Genomic DNA, 20,919 nt, shown 5'->3' with positions numbered 1-20,919 from the left:
ACGATTAGTCCTAGTGTAGTTCAAAAAAGAGCAGCCAGACTGCTATTGACATTCAGCCTTGACATTATTTCACACTAAACTGATGTTGTTTGATAAATTGGTAAATGCGCCCACTGCAAAAAACACTCAGAAAGCCAATACAGTTTCTAATCCCTGAAGTTAATTTCATGCTGATGAAAGGTGCCAGATTAACAGATTTAAAGACCTAATTCCTCTGTTTAGAGGCAGAACAGTTAGAACACATGGAGCTGCAGTGCAGCGCCTAGCATGCCAGGAAATTTTTTCTGAAGGGGTCGCTTTTATGAATGATAATAGTCCAGCATAAACAGTTAGGGGCCTTTTTGAGACTGCCAATTAATGCCCATGGTGCTAAATTTTTTGTGAACACATGGATAGTTCAATGAAAAGCTGCACTGAGCTCACCAAGTCATTTTGCATTAATGGAAAAACAGCCATCAAATAATGATGTTTGGTCATTATAGACCTGAGAGGGAAGAGTCTCCATATTGCATTATCCAACTCCTGTCCACACAAACCGGATCTTTAGTTCCTACAACTTTGTTGGAGGAGAAGATGTTTACATGTTTAGTAGGAATGCATAAGAATAAAAATGTTAAAGGTCACTCCTCATTTTCCAATCTCTCTGGGATATTTTAAAAAGAAAAATTATTTCATTACTGAAAGTAGCAAATAAAGTTAAAGGCTAACAGATTAAAAACCATCTGTTTCCTATTTTAATTATTCAAATTGGAGGCATTCACAGTTTGATAAATATATACAATGCATTAACATTACAGCAAGTGATACACATCAAAATTGATAACCATTAGACAGTCAAAATAATTTATTCATGGAAAATAAAGATCAATCCATATTCCAGGAATGATTTTTCCCTGCTTTGATCTCTACATCAACAACCTAGGACTATAAACTGTACTTTATATAGATGACTAAGAGGACTGTTTTAATAAGATGAAAATACCACTTGGTGGACTATCTCAAAGTCAGTAAACTTTCAGTGTTTTAGCAAGTACATCCCAAGAAACCTATGGATCCAAGATTGTTGCTTTGACCAAGAGCAGTTTACCTTATTGCATGCAGACTTAACTATTCTTCACTGAAATATAACCTTATTCTCAGTGAAGGATATTTTGTATGAACACTGAATGCTCAGTTATGTATCCTCTTGTGAAAGCCTCTAACTGTACTTGGAATACCTTTGTTATTTGAACAATTTCATAAATGGATTGGGTTTTCAGGGTGGGTTTATATACTTATATATTTACAGAGAAATCCTGTTTGAATTATATAAAGATTTTTGCAACATTAGAAAGACCACAGCTATGTGACACCCTGCACGTCTGTCAGTAAAAAACTACTTCTAAAAATGGAATAAACCTCACTATAGCTTATTGTAATGAAGAGGTGTCACTACAACAAAAGAAGCTATAAAGTCATTAGGAGCCTAAGTACAGAGGTTTTTTTAAAAAAATCTGAAGAGTAATTTTTTGGCATAAATCATTGTTTTTCATAACATCACAGGTAGTTCTAACTAGAAATTTTTCTAATTATTTCTGTGAATTAGGACTGCATGAAGAGTTTGATACTTCTGACAACATTAGATTGAAGTTCATAGTAAGCAAGAAAATATTTGAATTGGTTTACTTTTGAAGTGGATAGTAAAGTCTAAAATAGGCTATCACCTATCATAGCAAAAACAGTACAAAGTGTGTTGGTGTTACATCTGCAAAATGCAGTCTATATTCTTACAGAATACAAGGATGACAGTTCAAAAATATTTTAACATGCATGCTTTACTCAACATAATATGAAGTCACTTTGCTGGACTAATATACATATATCAAACAATCTAGACAAAAATATTGAAAAATAAATTGTATTCCTCCCATACTGAAGTGACGGTACTATACAAGTTCCCAGTTAGGTGAAAACAGCTTTTGGTAGCGAATTTTTAACCGGCCCATTAAGTTGCTCTGCAAGTAATGTCGTTTTAAAAGACCATAAAACCAGATTCAAGTCCGACTATATGTTTTAATATGCTTATTAACAAAGACAACACGTCCATCTGTGTATTCCATGAATTTTGCTGTATAAGCAAGTCAACTGCAACCATCATCTGAATTGCATGCATCAGTTCCCCAACTGTACATGTTTTTCATAATCTAAAAAACCCACTTTATAATTTAAAATATTATATATCATGTTATTAGTGTTCAGCTTTTCCTTCAACTAGAATGAGCCAACATTATTAGTTGACTTAGAATTTTAGCTTGGTTCTGTGAAAAGATAATTGCAAAAATATACCCCCAACTTCAAAATGTACTGTACAGACCTAGAAAAACATTAAAGGGCTGTGATACCTTTGAATTTCTTAATGTATTTAGAAAGGACAGCAAGCCAAAAGTGAAGTATCATATAATACAAATATTTAGACATCCAGGGGATACTGCATACAGCGTAAGAGGTATACATAGTGAATACTTTGGAAACATATACAGAGATCCGCAGCTTTGACTACTTAAGTTAAACTTGATCACGTAGGCGGGCCAGTCTCTGTGACAGTTCATCCTGCAGAACGTCAGAATAAAAAGTTATATTCATTAGTATGTATTAGTTTTAAAATAAAAGATAAATGCAAAGACTTGTACTATCCAAGGTCACACCACAAACACAACAGTAAATAAGATAGAAGCAAGAGCCAGATAAGAATTTGCATTTCTAGGAGACAAGTGTTAATTGACTCCACTGTAACTGAGTCATTTGGTTGCATCCTCAAATGAACCAAGCTCAACATGGATGAGAAGTTGAAGTAGAATGGTGGCTCTACACCACCTTGTACCTCTGCCATTCCCAGAACCAGCCAATGGCCAAATCAGACCTTAGTGCAAGCTGGAACTGCCATCTAACATACTTTGCCCTAAAGGATCATTCACCAATGCAGGATCACTGAAGCACATTACTCTAAAAGCTAAGCCCCTCAAATCTTCCTCCACCAGAGCAAGGGGTGTTAACAGCTATGCCAGTTTTACCTCTGCTGAGGATTTGCGCAGGAACAGAGGAATCCTGAGCTGCTCATTCAGAGCTAATTTAAGGCCCCTTTGCCCTACTTCAGAAACGTAGGGGACCTTAGCAAGAGAAGAGGACCTGACCCAGTATATACACTGGATGCCCCAGTTAGTGAACAGGGGAAAAGTTAAAGTATGTGCACAACTTGTAGACTCATTGAAACACAAACACCTTATGCCTGCAAGTAAACCTTGTTTTAATTACACACTGCATTTATTTTGATAAAAATAAAACTAATTTATTATATGGTCCTGGAAGTTTGCAAATAAATTTCAATTTTAAATATCACATACAATAGTAACCCTTCTACATAAACATGACATATGATTAGAAAAATTACAAAGCAATATTTACCTGCTCTGCTGAAGCAACACTTGTGCCAACAGAACCAGTTTGCCCCTGGGGTAGTTCCATGTTCAGATCAAGGCTACAATTAAAAACAGACAAATATATATATCACAAAAATAAATATAGCAACAGACCGCAGCAGGGTGCACATTAATTGACAAATAGTGTTCTATATAGTGTGTGGCCATCAGTGTCTCAAATACAACCTGATACTTTGTACTCCAGTTAATTAGCCAAGCTTGATCAGGAAAGCGGGGTGATCACCAAGCAAAGAGATTGTCTAACAGTTAACAGCAATAATTTCTGGGACAATTAACAAAATTTCTGTTTACTGGGGATGCTTTTGGATAGTACCAATGGATTAAGCAGGGCTCAGACTGGTGATAAGGTATCAAATTCTAACATCACAGTTTTAATACAAAATCTGTCAAATAAAGGTAACCCAGTAGTAGTATGGTGCACTAATTCTCCATCCCTCCCTTATCCCCAGCAAAGCCCAGTCCAGCAGCAGGGACATTGTTTTCGTGCTCATGGGGCAGTGGAATTATGGCAACAAAGCAGTAACACCAGCTCCTGCCTTACAAAGAAGGCATGAAAGGGGTGTAAGGGGAACACAGGACAAAGGACTGGAAGGGACCTCCTGGGTCATCAAGTCCAGTCCCCTGCTATCACTGGCAATTCTATCAACTCAAATTAAACAAACTAGATATACAGTATATAAAAAAGCAGAATTGACTGATCACCTACTTGCACTATCCTGGGCTCAAACATTTTTTAGTATTAAACCAGATGCCCCTCACTGCCTTTTTAAAGGCTGACAGCACAATAGTGTTAAACATTTGTACTTTAAAATGTTATGTAGCCTTGCTCTCACTCATTTCTATTGTAAGATCACTATAAAGAAATGGATCATGCTGAGATAGTTAAACCTATCTAGGGTGCACTTCATGCATGTATGAAGAGGTTTAACTATCTCAGCACGGTCCATTTCTGTAAAGTGATTTTATGACAGAAATTAGCTGTTCTAGTTCTAGACTTTAGCATAAATAATCATGCCAAAACCACGTGGTGGTTTATAATCTCAATCCATTTTCACTCATGAAGATTTGAGCCATGATATCTAGAGGTGAAAGCTCAGCATATATACAGCCACTGGATTATTTAGTTCCACAAGACTAGCACATTTGTAGTGAGGGAAATCTGATAGTTAATTTAATTAAAATCAAGTGTAAGAGCCAGATGCGATTTCCCTTAAGATACACAAATATTACTACTTTTCAATATTTTTTATATTATATACTCACCCTGCTTCATCTGCCATTTCCTGTAGAAGCGTATCCACTTGGTTCTAAAACAGGAAATCAAAACTGAATCAGTTTCTGTTATTGTATTTAATATAAGATTAACAGTATCATTTGTAATGAGCAAAAATTCTACTGTCTTAATAAAACTGATTTAGAAAGGAGCATCTGTGGATTTTGAACATTTATAGTCTGCACCACTAGAGGGAGCTACAGGAATTCAGAATACAAGGAGCACATCTCATACAACGGCTGCCATGCATATCAGCTCTCCAAGTTCAATTACTGATCTGTAATATTTCCAAATATGATTAAGTCTAACCTTGACTGGACAAATCACATCTACTTGAATATCACAACTACAGAAATGTTACTATAGTCATGACAAATTATGAAATAATTCCTTCATCAGGGCACAGGAAGCATCTTCCCCCACAGCAGACTTCTTTATATAATCCTTCAAACAAAAACTATTTTACTCTTTTGGAACCATGCTTTTTTAATTGTGATATAGCTGATATCGGTATGTTTGACTAAAAATGTTTATTAAAAGTTAGTCAAAAGTTCCATAAATTTCAAAGGAAAGGCAAAAAATGTCATGCTATACCACCACTCAAACACATTAGTTGTAAAAGGGGAGCTTGAGACAGTATATATACCATGTATGAAGGGAAAGCAGTGGATGTATTGTTTCTTGACTTTAGCAAAGCTTTTGACACGGTCTCCCACAGTATTCTTGTCAGCAAGTTAAAGAAGTATGGGCTGGATGAATGCACTATAAGGTGGGTAGAAAGTTGGCTAGATTGTCGGGCTCAACGGGTAGTGATCAATGGCTCCATGTCTAATTGGCAGCCGGTGTCAAGTGGAGTGCCCCAGGGGTCGGTCCTGGGGCCGGTTTTGTTCAATATCTTCATAAATGATCTGGAGGATAGTGTGGATTGCATTCTCAGCAAATTTGCGGATGATACTAAACTGGGAGGAGTGGTAGATACGCTGGAGGGCAGGGATAGGATACAGAGGGACCTAGACAAATTGGAGGATTGGGCCAAAAGAAATCTGATGAGGTTCAATAAGGATAAGTGCAGCGTCCTGCACTTAGGACGGAAGAACCCAATGCACAGCTACAGACTAGGGACCGAATGGCTAGGCAGCAGTTCTGCGGAAAAGGACCTAGGGGTGACAGTGGACGAGAAGCTGGATATGAGTCAGCAGTGTGCCCTTGTTGCCAAGAAGGCCAATGGCATTTTGGGATGTATAAGTAGGGGCATAGCCAGCAGATTGAGGGACGTGATCGTCCCCCTCTATTCGACATTGGTGAGGCCTCATCTGGAGTACTGTGTCCAGTTTTGGGCCCCACACTACAAGAAGGATGTGGATAAATTGGAGAGAGTCCAGCGAAGGGCAACAAAAATGATTAGGGGTCTGGAACACATGACTTATGAGGAGAGGCTGAGGGAACTGGGATTGTTTAGTCTGCAGAAGAGAAGAATGAGGGGGGATTTGATAGCTGCTTTCAACTACCTGAGAGGTGGTTCCAGACTATTCTCAGTGGTAGATGAGGACAGGACAAGGAGTAATGGTCTCAAGTTGCAGTGGGGGAGGTTTAGGTTGGATATTAGGAAAAACTTTTTCACTAGGAGGGTGGTGAAACACTGGAATGCGTTACCTAGGGAGGTGGTAGAATCTCCTTCTTTAGAAGTTTTTAAGGTCAGGCTTGACAAAGCCCTGGTTGGGATGATTTAATTGGGGATTGGTCCTGCTTTGAGCAGGGGGTTGGACTAGATGACCTCCTGAGGTCCCTTCCAACCCTGATATTCTATGATTCTATGTACATTTTGTATCGGAGCATTTAGCAGCTCAAACTATTCTTTTGCTCACAAGGTAGCACAAATATTTCTCAAGTTAAACTGAGAATGCCCCTACTCCTGTTATATCTTTCAAAATGCAGAAGGTATAGAAGAGAAAGTGATAATGTCTGTGTACAGTTGAGTAACATGGTATTTTACTTGCTGCAATATCAGTTATTCTTACTTGTGGTGTTGTTAACGTAGTAGTATTACTCATTGTGTCTTCCATCTGTGCCGTCTGAACATCCAGTGTTTCAAACTGATGCTCAAATTTGTCCATTAAGGCAGATATCTGAAGATAAACAAATACTGTCAGAGCAAAAGTATAAAACTGAGTTTATACCTCTGAATTCCAAATTAAATGTATGTCTACCTTTTCCAGGTTCATGCTCTTCAATGTAGCATCCATAGATTTAACTACGCCTGCCATTGACTTTGTTACCTAAAAAGATAAAGTAAAAGATATAAACCTATAACAAAATCACATAATAAACAATCATTAGTTTGGTTAACCCCTTCTGTTTTTAAGTAAACTTGTCTGTTCTCATCTCTGTCCAAAGAACTTTACAATTTTGTAATAGTGGTGTTACACAGCTGTTTTCAGGTCTATCAGCTTTTTACTGTAAATAAACCCTCCTTTTCAGAAGTTTACAGTTTAGCTGTAAAAAAAATGCTCTGGGCTGAATCTCTAGAAATAAAGACATTTCACAAACAACAGGGAACTGAAATCTATATAGCATTTTTTGAGTTATGATTGTAGTGATAACTGGGGTCTAGTAAGCCTACCCCGGCTGTGAGTAACGGTGAGAAAGTGGATAAAAATTCAGAACATGTCAAAACAGCCTAACAAATGAATTTTGAGGGTAAAAGATGTAAAAGGGAGACCAACAGACTGAGTTACTCTCAACAAAAAGGTCTACTAATATAACTCAAGCTCTGCGTTAAATTCATACTTGGTAAACATGAAACCAATGGACCAAAGTTGTCAGTCTTGGAAATTAGGCCTAATTGGTGAACAAAATAATGAGTGGATGGAATAGCCCATCCTCTGATTCCTTCTGGTGTCCTCAAAAAGAGACATGGGGACGTGAGGGATGTAGACGCTGACTGACAAAGACGAGAGAAGGGGAAGGAGCGAGCTTTATCATCATGGCTGCCACTCCCACTATCTCCTGGAACTCCAGGAGTTACTGTCATACCACTGGGCTTTCACTGTCCTGACCACACCAGGCCCAAAAGAGAGGGACTCAGATGACACCGTCACCTCCACTGTCTCCAGCTAACTTCCAAATGCCACCCAGGATGTGAGACGGTCAACCCTAATCTCCCCCACTCCTGTCTCCTTTTCTCCACCTTATTTCTTCTCTTTCTTAGCCTCCCTTTTCCCTTCTGACTAATAAGATTCTGGCTTAGCAGGCCAAGACTACACATTTCACAACACTGCTGTCAGTCTGTGACCAGAAAGAATCAGCTAAATGCGATGCCCTACACAGCCCACTGCTGATACAAGTTTGCCAGACCTTGATAAGACCTTCGGCTGTGCATGTTTTTCCAGCAATGAGGATGCAAGCAAAAGTCAACACCAGAGACAGAAACTGCAGTTTCTATCTTTAATGTTTTGTTTTCCCTGTGTGTGTTTGTCTTCTGTGTCTTAAAGGAAGCAGGATCAGACTAACAGCATCAACAGCTCCAGGATCCTCTCAACTAAGAGTATGTCTACACTACCCATGTTATAGCACTGTTGCAGCGGCACTGTGACGTGGGCAGTGTAGACACTTTATCGCCGGGGAAGAGCTCTCCTGGCGGTAAAAAAACAACACCCCGAATGGGCGGTGGTCGCTTTATCGCCGGGAGCCACACTGTCTATACAGGCGCTTTTCAGCGCTAAAACGTTTGTTGCTCGGGGGGTGTTTTTTCACCACCCTGAATGACAAAAGTTTTAGTGCTGAAAGTAGCAGCATAGACACAGCCTAAAATCTCTTTTCCCTAAAAAGGAGAGTTATTATCATTTTTAATATCATCCAAAAGACTTTCCAACAAAGGGTTTTTTTCCTTTCAAAACTCTCTCCAGACACAGGGAAAGCAAACAAGGCACATTAAAATAAAAACCTTACTTAATACTTTACATTTCAAATGCTTCAGCTGATTTTCCTACTTTTCTGTTTCTTTTGAATAGTTGTTTTTTTAAACTGTAGTGGTGTGTCTGCCATGGTATTAAGCAGGCTTAGGTCTCTGTACACCAAACTCTGTTTAACATTGTTTAATATTGGACATGTTAACACCTTTAAATCTTTGAGCCCATATAGTCTATCTAAACTAATAGAAGAGGATGCAATAAAAACAAGGCCACCACAAACAAGCCCACGAATCTTTAAAAAACTAATTTTTAAAGAAGCTTTTCAGGCCTTTGGGCCGCAATAATAATCTCATGTTCCTTTTCTTCCAAAAGATAACTGTTACATACTTCAACGGCAGATGAAATAATTCTTATATATTTGAAGTGTAGCCATATCTGGAGTATTTAACAGTGAAGAGGAACATTGCACAACAGTAAGAAAAAACAAAAACAGCATATGACAAGCTGCACAGGGAATTTAGGTTACATGGCATGTTTACCTTAAAAGGTTTTTCTAAGCCACTTATTTTCAACAGTATAAACAAGGAATAACATCACTACTTCATACCATAGCATCTTTACTGACCATAGATGCTCAGGATCTCCATTTAATTTCTCATCTTAAAGATAGCGATGCTACAAAATGGGCTGCAGGGCACTGATTCAGTACAGACAGGTAAAAAATCCATTTAATTAATTTCCTACAGTACTTACAATTTCCTTGGATCTCCCACCCAAATGCTATCTAATAAGACTGTAAACTAAAGCAACAGGACTGCAGAAATATCCTTGACAGTCTATTTTAAAAATGCGGTCACTAGACAGGTCATTGTGAGCTGGGACCATAAAAGGTAAGTGTACTTGTGTCTAAAAGATTCTAAACTATTGTTACATAGCTATTTTGCATACTCCATAGTAGATCAAAACAAATACTTTCTATATGCCTTTTTGGAAACCCACAAGAAATCAATTTATCAAGTGCATCTACTTGTAAAATGGAAGGGACAGTTATCTTTAAAAATTTGTGACACAAGACATTGATTTAAATTAAGATACATTGGTTAGCTAATAGGAAACATTTGTTTCCTGTGAGTACTAGGAGAAACATGCAACAATGGCATCAATACCATATGAAGGATGGTGGCATTAACCCAACTAATTAATTCATAATTCTCACAAGCCAATGCTTCATACACAATTTAGTTTACTGTGGGCCACAGTTGAAGACTGCCAAGCCATCCCAGTAAGCTTACTAATTCACTGTTTTAGGGATAGAATTAAGACAGTTTAAAGGAGAATCAGGGGCCTTATCTTTCTGTAAAGTATGAAAACATGCTTACCTTGCCCATTGTTACTGCAGTTTGAACTCTTGCTGCTACTGCATCTACCCTGGCACTCATGCGCAAGAAATTGATTGCTTGATTCTTCTGTCGGATTGCGTTTTCTGCATGTATTCTTGCAACTTCAGTATTACCCTTCTGGATTGCCTGTTTAAATAAAAGCAAACTATTGCTAACCCTTCTTAGCAATAATTACCCAGCAGCGGTAAGACTTCAAAAAACTTACACTTGCAAAACAAGTGAACTCTAGGTCAATTCAACTCCCATTCAAGTCAACGGAAAGACTGTAATTGACTTGGATGTGAACTAGATGGCGTCTTCTATGCATATGAAAGTATGCCTGAAACTTTCAGCTACTTCCCAGAGCCTCAATACCAGTAAGTCTATGAAACAGATGTATTATGGAGTAGCATTCTGGATTTATATGCTCACAAATATCTAACCTTTAAAATACATCAAGCACCCAGTTTTTCATCAAAATTCATACTTCTAGTGCTACTAAAACAAGTAAGTGTTCAGATGAATAAGTATACCTCATTACAGTATCTTTCTGTTTATGAAATCAGAACAAAAAGTATCTCTCCCCCATTGTGTATATAGTGGATGCCACTTAACAGCAATCCATATAGTAACAACTTTTAACAGCAACATTTTGCCAGGAACCAATCCCATCCCATTGATTTTAAGGTTAATAGGATTCGGATACTGACAACAGGCAGGCCATTTAGTAACAACTTTATTTTTTTGGAAGAAAGACCCAGGCTGCAGGCAGGTTTATGGGGTAAGGGAAATCCTACAAACCTGCCTGTGGTCAGGGATCCACTGTCCACACTGAAGGTAAAGGGCTGCGGCACCCACATCCCCACCCAATGGGATCTCCCGTCATTGCGGGCTGAGAGGGGATGCTGCAGGCAGGGTAGCAGCAGATGCTGGGGCTTTTCATGGGGAGTGGGGGTGCTGAGGTCCCCTAGCGTGGCATGGTACCTACCTCCCCCTGCATGCTCTGATTGCACCCTGCTCTCAGCACATCCCAGAGCTCCCTTCCCCAGGCTGTAGCCCCACAGCCAGGTTTGCAGGGCTGCAGCCACAGAAGGAAGCTCTGGGAATGCTGAGCACCAGTTACAGGCAGGCAAAGGTTGCTTGCCCCAGTGCTTCCTTCCCTAGCTGCAGCCCCAAAACCATGCCTTTCCCTTGTTGGCCACTCTTGGATAACAATAAGTTGCTAATAAGCAGAACCCAGTGTATATGAAGTGCTTTAGATATTCAAAGCACTGCAAACACATTAATCCTATCATTATAACCCAACATTACAGGTTAACCTAAACACTGTTCTTTTACTTATGAGAAAACTACTGCAGAGAAATGCAAAGGCAGAGCTGGAAGTCAAGGTATTGGCTCCCATAATTCATGTTACCTGTGTCAAACAGGGAAAAGAAAGTCTCTGCTTGGAGATTAAAAGAGTCTCCCAATAACAAAAAAGCCAGTCCAGCAGCAATGAAATAGGAAGTTGGACTCCATTCCTTATTATTCTCCTAGGTCAACAGAACTGACAATTAAATTCAAACTGAAAGATCAAATTCTGCCCTCAGTTATATCCATGTAATCTGCATTGAAGAGGCAGAATTTAGTAAGCAAGATCTATTACTAACAATGAGCCAGAGACTTTAGGAAACACTAAAAAACCTTCCTCTTTGAAAAGGCCTTTCCACCATATGAACAGTCAACACTGACACTCCTTTCTACCCAAAACACCCAACTAACTAAAAATTTTTTTTAAAATTCTCAAAAAAATCAACCTAAAAAAGGTAAATAATTTTAAATGAAAATTAAAAACTCTACCCAAAGCAAAGTTTTTACCTCAAATTGGAAGAAGTGCCAAAGACTCCATGAAGTCCATTTGGGACTTCTCTATTGATTTTACATGGAAGGTGCTCTATGATGATGTGCAATGATATAATACCTTAAGCTAGATATACCAGAAAAGAATTCACAGTAAGTTTCAGATCCCAAGTGAGTTTGCAAGACTAATATTTAGTACAGTACTGAGAAAATCCGATACACAAACACACACAACTTTAGTACAAAACACACTTTCAGATGTTAAGTGAAATTTATCTTTAACATGTCTAACTGTTTCTTTGTATTGTCACAGGACTGTAAACAACAAGAAAAAAAGTCAACTTCTAAAAATAATGTATTAATCTAGTTCATCATTCTATACTACATTTTAAAGGGGAGTTAGAAATGGGACAAAAATGGGTTTGTGTCCTTTTTGCTTCTTTACAATATTAAGAAGTCCTGAAAGGTTTTCCTGCACTTATTTCTTTCATCTGAAATTCAGCTTGTCTCACTTGAATTTTATGGACTGGAAAATTAATGGAATTATGATACGAGACCAGAAACTAAAAGCAGAGCAACTAAACTTTGAGTTTTTAGCCAGACCATTTAAAGCTTTCCTCAAGACCTATTTAACACCAATACGTAACATGCACTTGGGAGAAGAGAAGTTTTATTGAAGAGTCAACACTCCTAGCACTTCAAATAAGGACTGTGGGACCTCTCAGTCCACATAAGATGCTCAAAAAGACCTCCAGAAGTTGATGTTCCTTTTATTGAAAAGGTTACAACAAGCAGAAAAACTTCAGGCTAACTTTAAGCAGCAAAAGGATATGAACCCTATTTTAAAAATCTTCTTCACAGGTCACATTTAATAGTATATGATAAACATTAAGATAATTTAGAGAAACACTGTCAAGGAAAAAATTAACTGCACTACAAGAACACAGCATACATATTTTGAAGAAAAAGTTATGAAACATCCCATTTCAGCGTTAACAAATATGTACAATATTTTAAGAATATAAAAAATACTATGACAAAGGGCATGTCTTCACTACAATCTTAAATTGATGTAGGTTAGGTTGACTTATAGCCACTGCAGTAATTACTTACAGCCAACAGCCAATGTAAGGATTGCAGTGTCTACAGACACCGCATCACTAACTACACTGACATATGCCTCTTGTGGAGGTGGAGTTATTATGTTGGTGTAGTAGGGCACTTAGGGCTTGTCTACATTACCCACTGCAGCGATTGATCCAGCGGGGGTTGATTTATTGCATCTAGTCTGGACGTGATAAATCGACCACCGAGCGCTCTCCCGTCATCTCCAGTACTCCACCAGGGCAAAAGGTGCAGGTGGAGTCAATGGGAGAGCATCAGCTGTCAACTTACCGTGGTGTCTTCACTGCAGTAAGTAGACCTAAGTATGTCGACTTCAGCTACGTGAAGCATAACTTAGACCGATCACCCTCCTCCCCCCTAATGTAGACCAGGCCTTACATTGGTAGGACCAAGGCTGTAGTGCAGACACTGACATAATTAGGCTGACATAAGCTGCCTTACTATGTAGTGTAGACCAGGCCACAGTCACAAATGTGTTACAGCCAATAGGACATAGTATGTTGCCAATCTACATACGCTTCCTGTTTTATTACAATGCACACCAGGAAAACCATTACAAAGTACAAGTTAAGGACCTGCCTCACATAAAATATAAAAATTAAGTATATACACATAATGTGGTTTCATTACTTACCTTCTTAATTTTAGCCTTTTCAATCTTTTCTTCTTTATCACATTTTTTTGCATTCCTGCTGAGCTCTTTGGCAGCAAACTTCAAGTTAAACAGGTGTTCTGCAATGCATATTAAGGATCTACAAAATACTAGCAATACTTAAAATATGAACATGTCACTTTCCGTTGGATTTAGTAGCCCACTACATGCATACTGTATTTCCTTCTGCAAATTTTAATATTGGTTGGTCAGCCCCTTTAATTTGCATGAAACTGAGCAAACAAAGATGCGGTTTTTTTGTTCTTTTTAATTTTATATTGCCCATGTTCCTTTGTCATCTTAGCTTAAAACCATAGTTTAGACACTTTTTTAAAAAACAAGTTCAGAATCAAAATTAGCTTACTTTGATGAAAGACCCAATTCAAGTAGTTAACAGGAATAAAAAATGCTGGTCTTTAGAACATGTGTGCATACAGATAGGGTGATTCTGAAGTCCTGGGAATCTGGAGAGAATGACAGTTTTATCATGGACTTCAAAGGGAGCAGAGTCGTCGCAACGCTAAGCACTTCTGAAAATTCCATCCCTAGCATTCACACAACATCTATATAGTTTTAACTTCAAAACCCTAAGATGCTACCTCCTGCTCCAAGGAATGCTATGGTGCCACAAACCCACAGAGAAAAATCAAAAAGATTCAGCTTAAAATTATGGCAAATTTGAGATGAAAAACAAAGCTACCATGACACTCTTTTTCAGCTCACCCATCTCCCTATCAGGTAGGGAGAAAAATTAGAAATCTTACCCATCATATGTGCTATAAAACCTGGCCAGGACAAGGTGAGGCTTTACAACATCCTTCAGTTATAAATTCTTTACTCTTACTAGATGACAATAGATCATTTTGTCACATGTGCTGTTTAATGGAATACCATTGCCCATAAGTACCCTACTAACCAAATATCAAAAATTCATCACATGTAAATAAGAAATTGTTCTCTGTTATAAATAAATGTTTGTAAGTCCCTGGAAGGATGAATATTTTCCTTTTAGGAGGCAAAGAATGATTTTTCTGAAACCATGTATTATTTCTATGCAATTCTTCACCCTAACATCCACTCATCAGTTGGCCCACTGACCACTAGTGAACAATCTTTTCTTTGTTAATACAAAATGTTAACTAGGCTAAACATTAATGCAATGATAATTTTCTGCAGAACTGTAGGATTTCACCCCCCCAAACCACACACTCTGCATCAAAGTTGCATAGATGACCCTGGCTTGAAGGTGAATATGAAAAAAAGATTTAACAACTGACTTCACCATGATGACTCACTTTTGTAATAGAGAGGTGTATAAGTTTGGTGTGCAAGGCCCTACAATGTCACTGTACCATCACATATTTAAAGTTTGAACATCATGGGAATATTGATTAAATCATAAATCCAATTAAAGGTGAGCTGCAAAGGAAAAAAAGATAGCTGTACTTTCTTTGTTTCTGATGTGTAAAAAAGGCCTGAAAAATTTCTCCACCAAGAAAAGCATTCTGTTTGTTTTTACATTTGCATTTTAGGTCCTGACTGGGCTGGAAGACAGACATCACAAGAGAATGAAAACAGTGGGAACAAAAAGAGAAGGGAGATTTAATCAGAGTGGTTAAAATTGTTTTGTTTTTGTCGACACCTATTTAGCTTCCATATCTAATATTTTAAGTAAAAGAATCTTTAACACGTTCATGTTTGTTTCTTTTGTTTGTTTGTTTTTAAAAACACTTGTCAATTGAGTTGTGGAGCTCAAATATTTTTATCTCTCTCAAGTGCCCTCCAACAAAACAAGGGAAAAACTAGACTTTATATTCCTGATATTTCTAAGGAAAAACTCAAACGGAGGGGGAGGGGAGTGAAGCATTTAATGAAAGCCATTACAGATCTTCTTTTTGCATCATCATCATAGCAGCAAAAAAGGGATCAAGCTTACTTCAAAAAAAAAATCCTTTGTAGGCCACTTAAAACATGTTTATTACACCATTAAGACACTTGTTCTACAAACGAAGATTAACAGTTAAAATAAGGTGTTTGTATAAAGATAAAACTTGTTCTACTTCTACTCAATGGCCTCAGGATGCAGGAGGGGGTCAGGGTGCAGGAGGGGTGCAGAGTGCGGCAGGGGGTCCAGGGCAGGGGGTCGGGGTGCAGAAGAGGTGCGGCAGGGGGTTCAGGTGCAGGAGGGGTGCGGGTCCGCCCAGAACGCACCGGGGGCAGGGCAGGCAGGACGGGATGACACGACAACAGGGGTCTCTGTGTTGCCCTGGCCCCACCTCCGGGCACCGCCCCACACAGCTCTCATTGGCTGGGAATGGGGAACAGCGGCCAATGGGAGCTTTGGGGGAGGTACCCGGAGGCGCGGCCAGGGCAACACACAGACCCCTGTTCCCTCCCCAGGTCCCGGCCGCTTCCCGGAGCGGCACGGGGGCAGGGCGGGCAGGCAGACGGGGAGCCTGCCCTGTCCCCGCTGCGTGCTGGGCCAGGCCGGAGCCACTCTAGATAAACGCTGGGGGGATAGGGTGGCTGTGGGGAGCTGGCGGGCCTCAGAAAATAACCCTGTGGGCCGCGTGTTTGAGACCCCTGGCCTAGGAACTGATAATATGCTATAAAGTATTTCATCTATAGGTTGCCAACTACAATCCAGCTCAGGTCAATGATCAGAACGACCATGTAAAGTATTACATCACTTCCTTAAATCGATGGCTTTGAGTCATTGTGACACACACCAGGATTTTATTTTTAAACTTCCTCAATTACTCTCAATGTTTCTATACCAGATAGCACAATACATCATCTGTTGCCTCACAGCTCTTTCATGCCATGGCACACTTGCGCCAACCTTTAAACGTACTTGTCTCAATATAGGATAACTCAAATGAAACCAGACTTCTTATATTCACCATAATTTATTTAGAAACCTGTTCAAACATTTCATCTTGTCAACATCCTTAGAACTACAGATGAGGATACAACTGAGCCAAACTTATAGAAAAAAAATTGTTAAAGGTAAGATCATTTTATATACCAGGGAAAAGTTTATTCTATTTTTGTTTATAAAGGACGTTAAGTATGATTTCTTATCATTACCAGGAATGAAAAAAAGAAAGAGGCCAATTCCTGGCTCCTGCTACGGCCTCAAAGCCAAATGATCCATCCAGCTAACAATTCCTGTTGTGTGAGGAAAACCCCAATTGACATAAAGCTAGAGTAACTGGCTCTATGTCATCCCTGTCTCAGACTCTGGCATAGGGCATGACCAGAGTGCTATGGCATTTCAGCTATTCCTGGCTCGTAGAACAGCTCTTTGGTGCTGCTGGCAGTCAGGTGCAAGTTTGCCCCATGGACTGAATGGGCATCCCCCAGCCCAACCAAGATTGGGGGAATGAAAGTGTGATGTAAAGACACCTTTGCTACTCTCCCTGTCCCTCCACTAAAGTACAGTGCTAAGTGGATATTGATCCGACCCATTACATAAAACAAGTCAGACTTGAAATGGGAAGGGAATCTGAAGAGTGGTAAGATTGAATGGAAGAGAGACTTTAGATATAAGAAATCTCTCACTACAAACACATAAAACATTAAGATAAAAAATATATTCTTGTAAACAAAATAACTTTCACCCTCTTCACATCCCACTTCGGGGGGGGGGTGGGTGGGGGGAGCACAAAAGAAGTCCTTTCTTCTCCCATCTAGCAGGTTTATTTCCCTTGAAAGAATGGAATTATTCACTTCTTTCCACCTATAATCTGTATTAGGGCTGTCGATCAGTTAACTCACACGACTAACTCAAAAAAAGTAATTGTGATTAATCACAGTTTTAATCACATTGTTAAACAACAGAATACCGATTGAAATTTATTAAATATTTTTGGATTTTTTCTACATTTTCAAATAGATTGATTTCAATTACAACACAGAATACAAAGTGTACACTGCTCCCTTTATATTATTATTTTTTATTACAAATATTTTCACTGTAAAAATGATAAAACAGTATTTTTCAATTCACTTCATACAAGTACTGTAGTGCCGTCTCTTTATCATGAAAGTGCAACTTACAAATGTAGATTTCTTTTTGATTACATAACTGCACTTAAAAACAAAACAATGCAAAACTTTAGAGCCTACAAGTCCACTCAGTCCTACTTCTCATTCAGCCAATCGCTAAGACAAACAAGTTTGTTTACATTCATGGAAGATAATGCTGCCCACTTCTTGTTTATAATGTTACCAGAAAGTGAGAACAGGCATTCACATGGGACTTTTGTAGTCAGCATTGCAAGGTATTTACGTGCCAGATATGCTAAACATTCATATGCCCCTATATGCTCTGACCACCATTTCAGAGGACATACTTCCATGTTGATGACGCTCGTTGAAAAACAATGTGTTAATTGAATTTGTGATTGAACTCTTTGGGGAGAACTGTATGTCTCCGGCTCTATTTTACCCACATTCTGCCATATATTTTATGTTATAGCAGTCTCGGATGATGACTCAGCACATGTTCATTTTCAGAACACTTTCACTGCAGATTTCAAAAAACACAAAAAAGGTACCAACGTGAAATTTCTAAAGATCGCTACAGCACTCAACCCAAGGTTTAAGAATCTGAAGTTCCTTCCAAAATCTGAGAGGGATGAGCTGTGGAGCATGCTTTCAGAAGTCTTAAAAGAGCAACACTCCAATGTGGAAACTACAGAACCCGACCAAGTAAAAAAAAAAAAAAAAAAAACCTTCTGCCAGTGGCATCTGACTCAGACGATGAAAATGAAATCTGTCGGTCTGCACTGTTTTGAATTGTTATCGAGCAGAACCAGTCATCAGCATGGACACATGTCCTCTGGAATGGCGGCTGAAGCATAAAGGGACATATGAATCTTTAGCACATCTGGCATGTAAATATCTTGTGATGCTGGCTACAACAGTGACGTGAGAACACTTGTTCTCACTTTCAGGTGACACTGTGAACAAGATGTGGGCAGCATTATCTCCTGTAAATGTAAACAAACTTGTTTGTCTGAGCAATTGGCTGAACAAGAAATAGGACTGAGTGGACTTGTAGGCTCTAAAGTTTTACATTGTTTTATTTTTGAATGCAATTTTTTTTACATAATTCTATATTTGTAAGTTCAACTTTCATGATAAAGAGATTGCACTACAGTACTTGTATTAGGTGAATTGAAAAATACTATTTCTTTTGTTTTTTTACAGTGCAAATATTTGCAATAAAAATAATATAAAGTGAGTAATGTTCTTTGTATTCTGTGTTATAATTGAAAGCAATATTTGAAAATGTAGAAAACATCCAAAAATATTTAAATAAATGGTATTCTATTATTGTATAAACAGCGTGATTAATCAGGATTAATTTTTTTAATCGCTTGTTTCCAAGAATAAAACAATACAATTTCTGTCATGGTACTAAGAGAAAATGAGCAGTTTATAATTAAACCATTGCCTTCATCATGTCTTACAATGAAGGAAATTATCAGTTTCTACTATGGATCATTTCAAGATTCTTCCAGTTTCCCACATATTCCAAGATCAAAACAAAACTGGATGAAACACTGCACTCTGAGCACTTGCTTTGACATCCACCCTGTATCACATGCCTCCAGCAGGCGTGGCATGGTAAAAGGAGATGGTCTGAGCCCATGTCAAGGCTTGAATGAATATTTTGCTTTCATGCTGAAATAAAACACTGGGCTATGGAAACCCAGAAATGGTCACACGGTTCAGGCCATTCCCTGCAATGCAGCCAGCCCCTCTTCGGGGTGGGAGAAGTTGACAGTCTAGCAAATGGCAGTGCTCAGTGCCAGCCCATCGCCTGTCTGGTGAGGAAGGGGTTTGGTGTGTCTGTCACTCAATGGAGTCCTTACAGTCAACAACAGTGCCAGGCCCCAACTCAAAGGCAGGAGTGGACAGCCCCCCCCCCCCCCACTCCCGATAGGGCCCTTTCCCCCGAGGGGGGGGCGGCGGGGGAGAGGGTGATGGGCCCTTCTCCCCCAAGGGGAAACTCCCAGCTCTCGGCGGGGGGGTGGGGATGGGCCCTTCCCCCCTCCCCCAGGGGAAACTCCCAGCTCTCGGCGGGGGGGAGCGGGTGGGGTGGGGATGGGCCCTTCCCCCCCCCAGGGGAAACGCCCAGCTCTCGGCGTGGGGTGGGGATGGGCCCTCCCCCAGGGGAAACTCCTAGCTCTCGGCGGGGGGGAGCGGGTGGGGTGGGGATGGGCCCTTCCCCCCCCCCAGGGGAAACGCCCAGCTCTCGGCGTGGGGTGGGGATGGGCCCTCCCCCAGGGGAAACTCCTAGCTCTCGGCGGGGGGGAGCGGGTGGGGTGGGGATGGGCCCTTCCCCCCCCCCCAGGGGAAACGCCCAGCTCTCGGCGTGGGGTGGGGATGGGCCCTCCCCCAGGGGAAACTCCTAGCTCTCGGCGGGGGGGAGCGGGTGGGGTGGGGATGGGCCCTTCCCCCCCCCCCCCAGGGGAAACGCCCAGCTCTCGGCGTGGGGTGGGGATGGGCCCTCCCCCAGGGGAAACTCCTAGCTCTCGGCGGGGGGGAGCGGGTGGGGTGGGGGTGGGCCCTTCCCCCCCCAGGGGAAACTCCAAGCTCTCGGCGGGGGGGGAAACGGGGGGGAGGAAATGGGCCCTTCCTCCCCAAGGGGGTCCTGCCAGCTCTCCGGGACCCATCTTGCTGGGGCCCCGTGTGGGGCAGGGCCGGGGTTGCAGACACTCGGGGACCCTGCCCGCGCCTCTTTCCCGGGCGCGCTGCCCTGCGGCCCAAAGGATACTCTCCATGCTGGACATGGCGGCAGCGGCTCCTCGGGCCCGACCCGGCCGGCGAAGGGGGACGCTCTGGATCGCAGCTCAGCGGTACCAGGCTCTCGGGGGGTTGTTGGGATCCAACTTCCGCCTTCCCCGCCCCGAGCGGCGTCTCGCGCAGGGAGGGCGGGACTCCGAGCCCTTCCGCGGCGGCGCCTGAGCGGTGGGGTGGAGGGAACGCGCGCGCGCCACCACGGGGGGAGGAGACGGAGCGGAGATCCCCGGATGAGAGTGCGCTGAGGCTGGGTGCGCGCGAAACCCCCTCCCGGCGGTGTGTGGGTGCCGGGGCGCGCCTCTGCTGGTGCGGCTGTCCCCGCCCTGCTCTATCCCGACAGCCCCCCTCCCACTACACACGCTGTCCCCTCTCCCCCAGTGGTCTGCCCTGACACGCCTGGGTGCCCCCAACGCCGGTGCTGGCACACACACACACACACACAGCCCCC

General features: G+C 41.0%; 1 protein-coding gene across 1 annotated transcript; it reads right to left on the bottom strand.

The window, feature by feature from the left end:
• Positions 1-711: 711 nt before the first annotated feature.
• Positions 712-20,632, bottom strand: CHMP1B (charged multivesicular body protein 1B). Its single transcript, XM_048864295.2, has 8 exons — positions 20,446-20,632; positions 13,638-13,735; positions 10,040-10,186; positions 6,957-7,025; positions 6,768-6,875; positions 4,740-4,783; positions 3,442-3,514; positions 712-2,589 (listed from the first exon to the last, which is right to left on the bottom strand). The coding sequence occupies exons 1-8, from the start codon at positions 20,459-20,461 to the stop codon at positions 2,545-2,547; spliced, it is 600 nt and encodes a 199-aa protein (XP_048720252.1). The 5' UTR covers positions 20,462-20,632; the 3' UTR covers positions 712-2,544.
• Between the last annotated feature and the right edge of the window lie 287 nt (positions 20,633-20,919).

Source organism: Caretta caretta, chromosome 9, assembly GCF_965140235.1.
Source record: "Caretta caretta isolate rCarCar2 chromosome 9, rCarCar1.hap1, whole genome shotgun sequence".
Taxonomy (NCBI): domain Eukaryota; kingdom Metazoa; phylum Chordata; order Testudines; family Cheloniidae; genus Caretta; species Caretta caretta.
The sequence above is the reverse complement of the archived record's forward strand: the minus strand, read 5'-3'. Positions and strand labels throughout refer to the sequence as shown.

Coding starts and splice junctions, on each gene's coding strand:
- CHMP1B (XM_048864295.2), bottom strand. Junction 6,876..6,956: donor AGAGCATGAACCTGGAAAAG/GTAGACATACAT, acceptor GTTTATCTTCAG/ATATCTGCCTTAATGGACAA. Junction 4,784..6,767: donor CTACGTTAACAACACCACAA/GTAAGAATAACT, acceptor TTCCTGTTTTAG/AACCAAGTGGATACGCTTCT.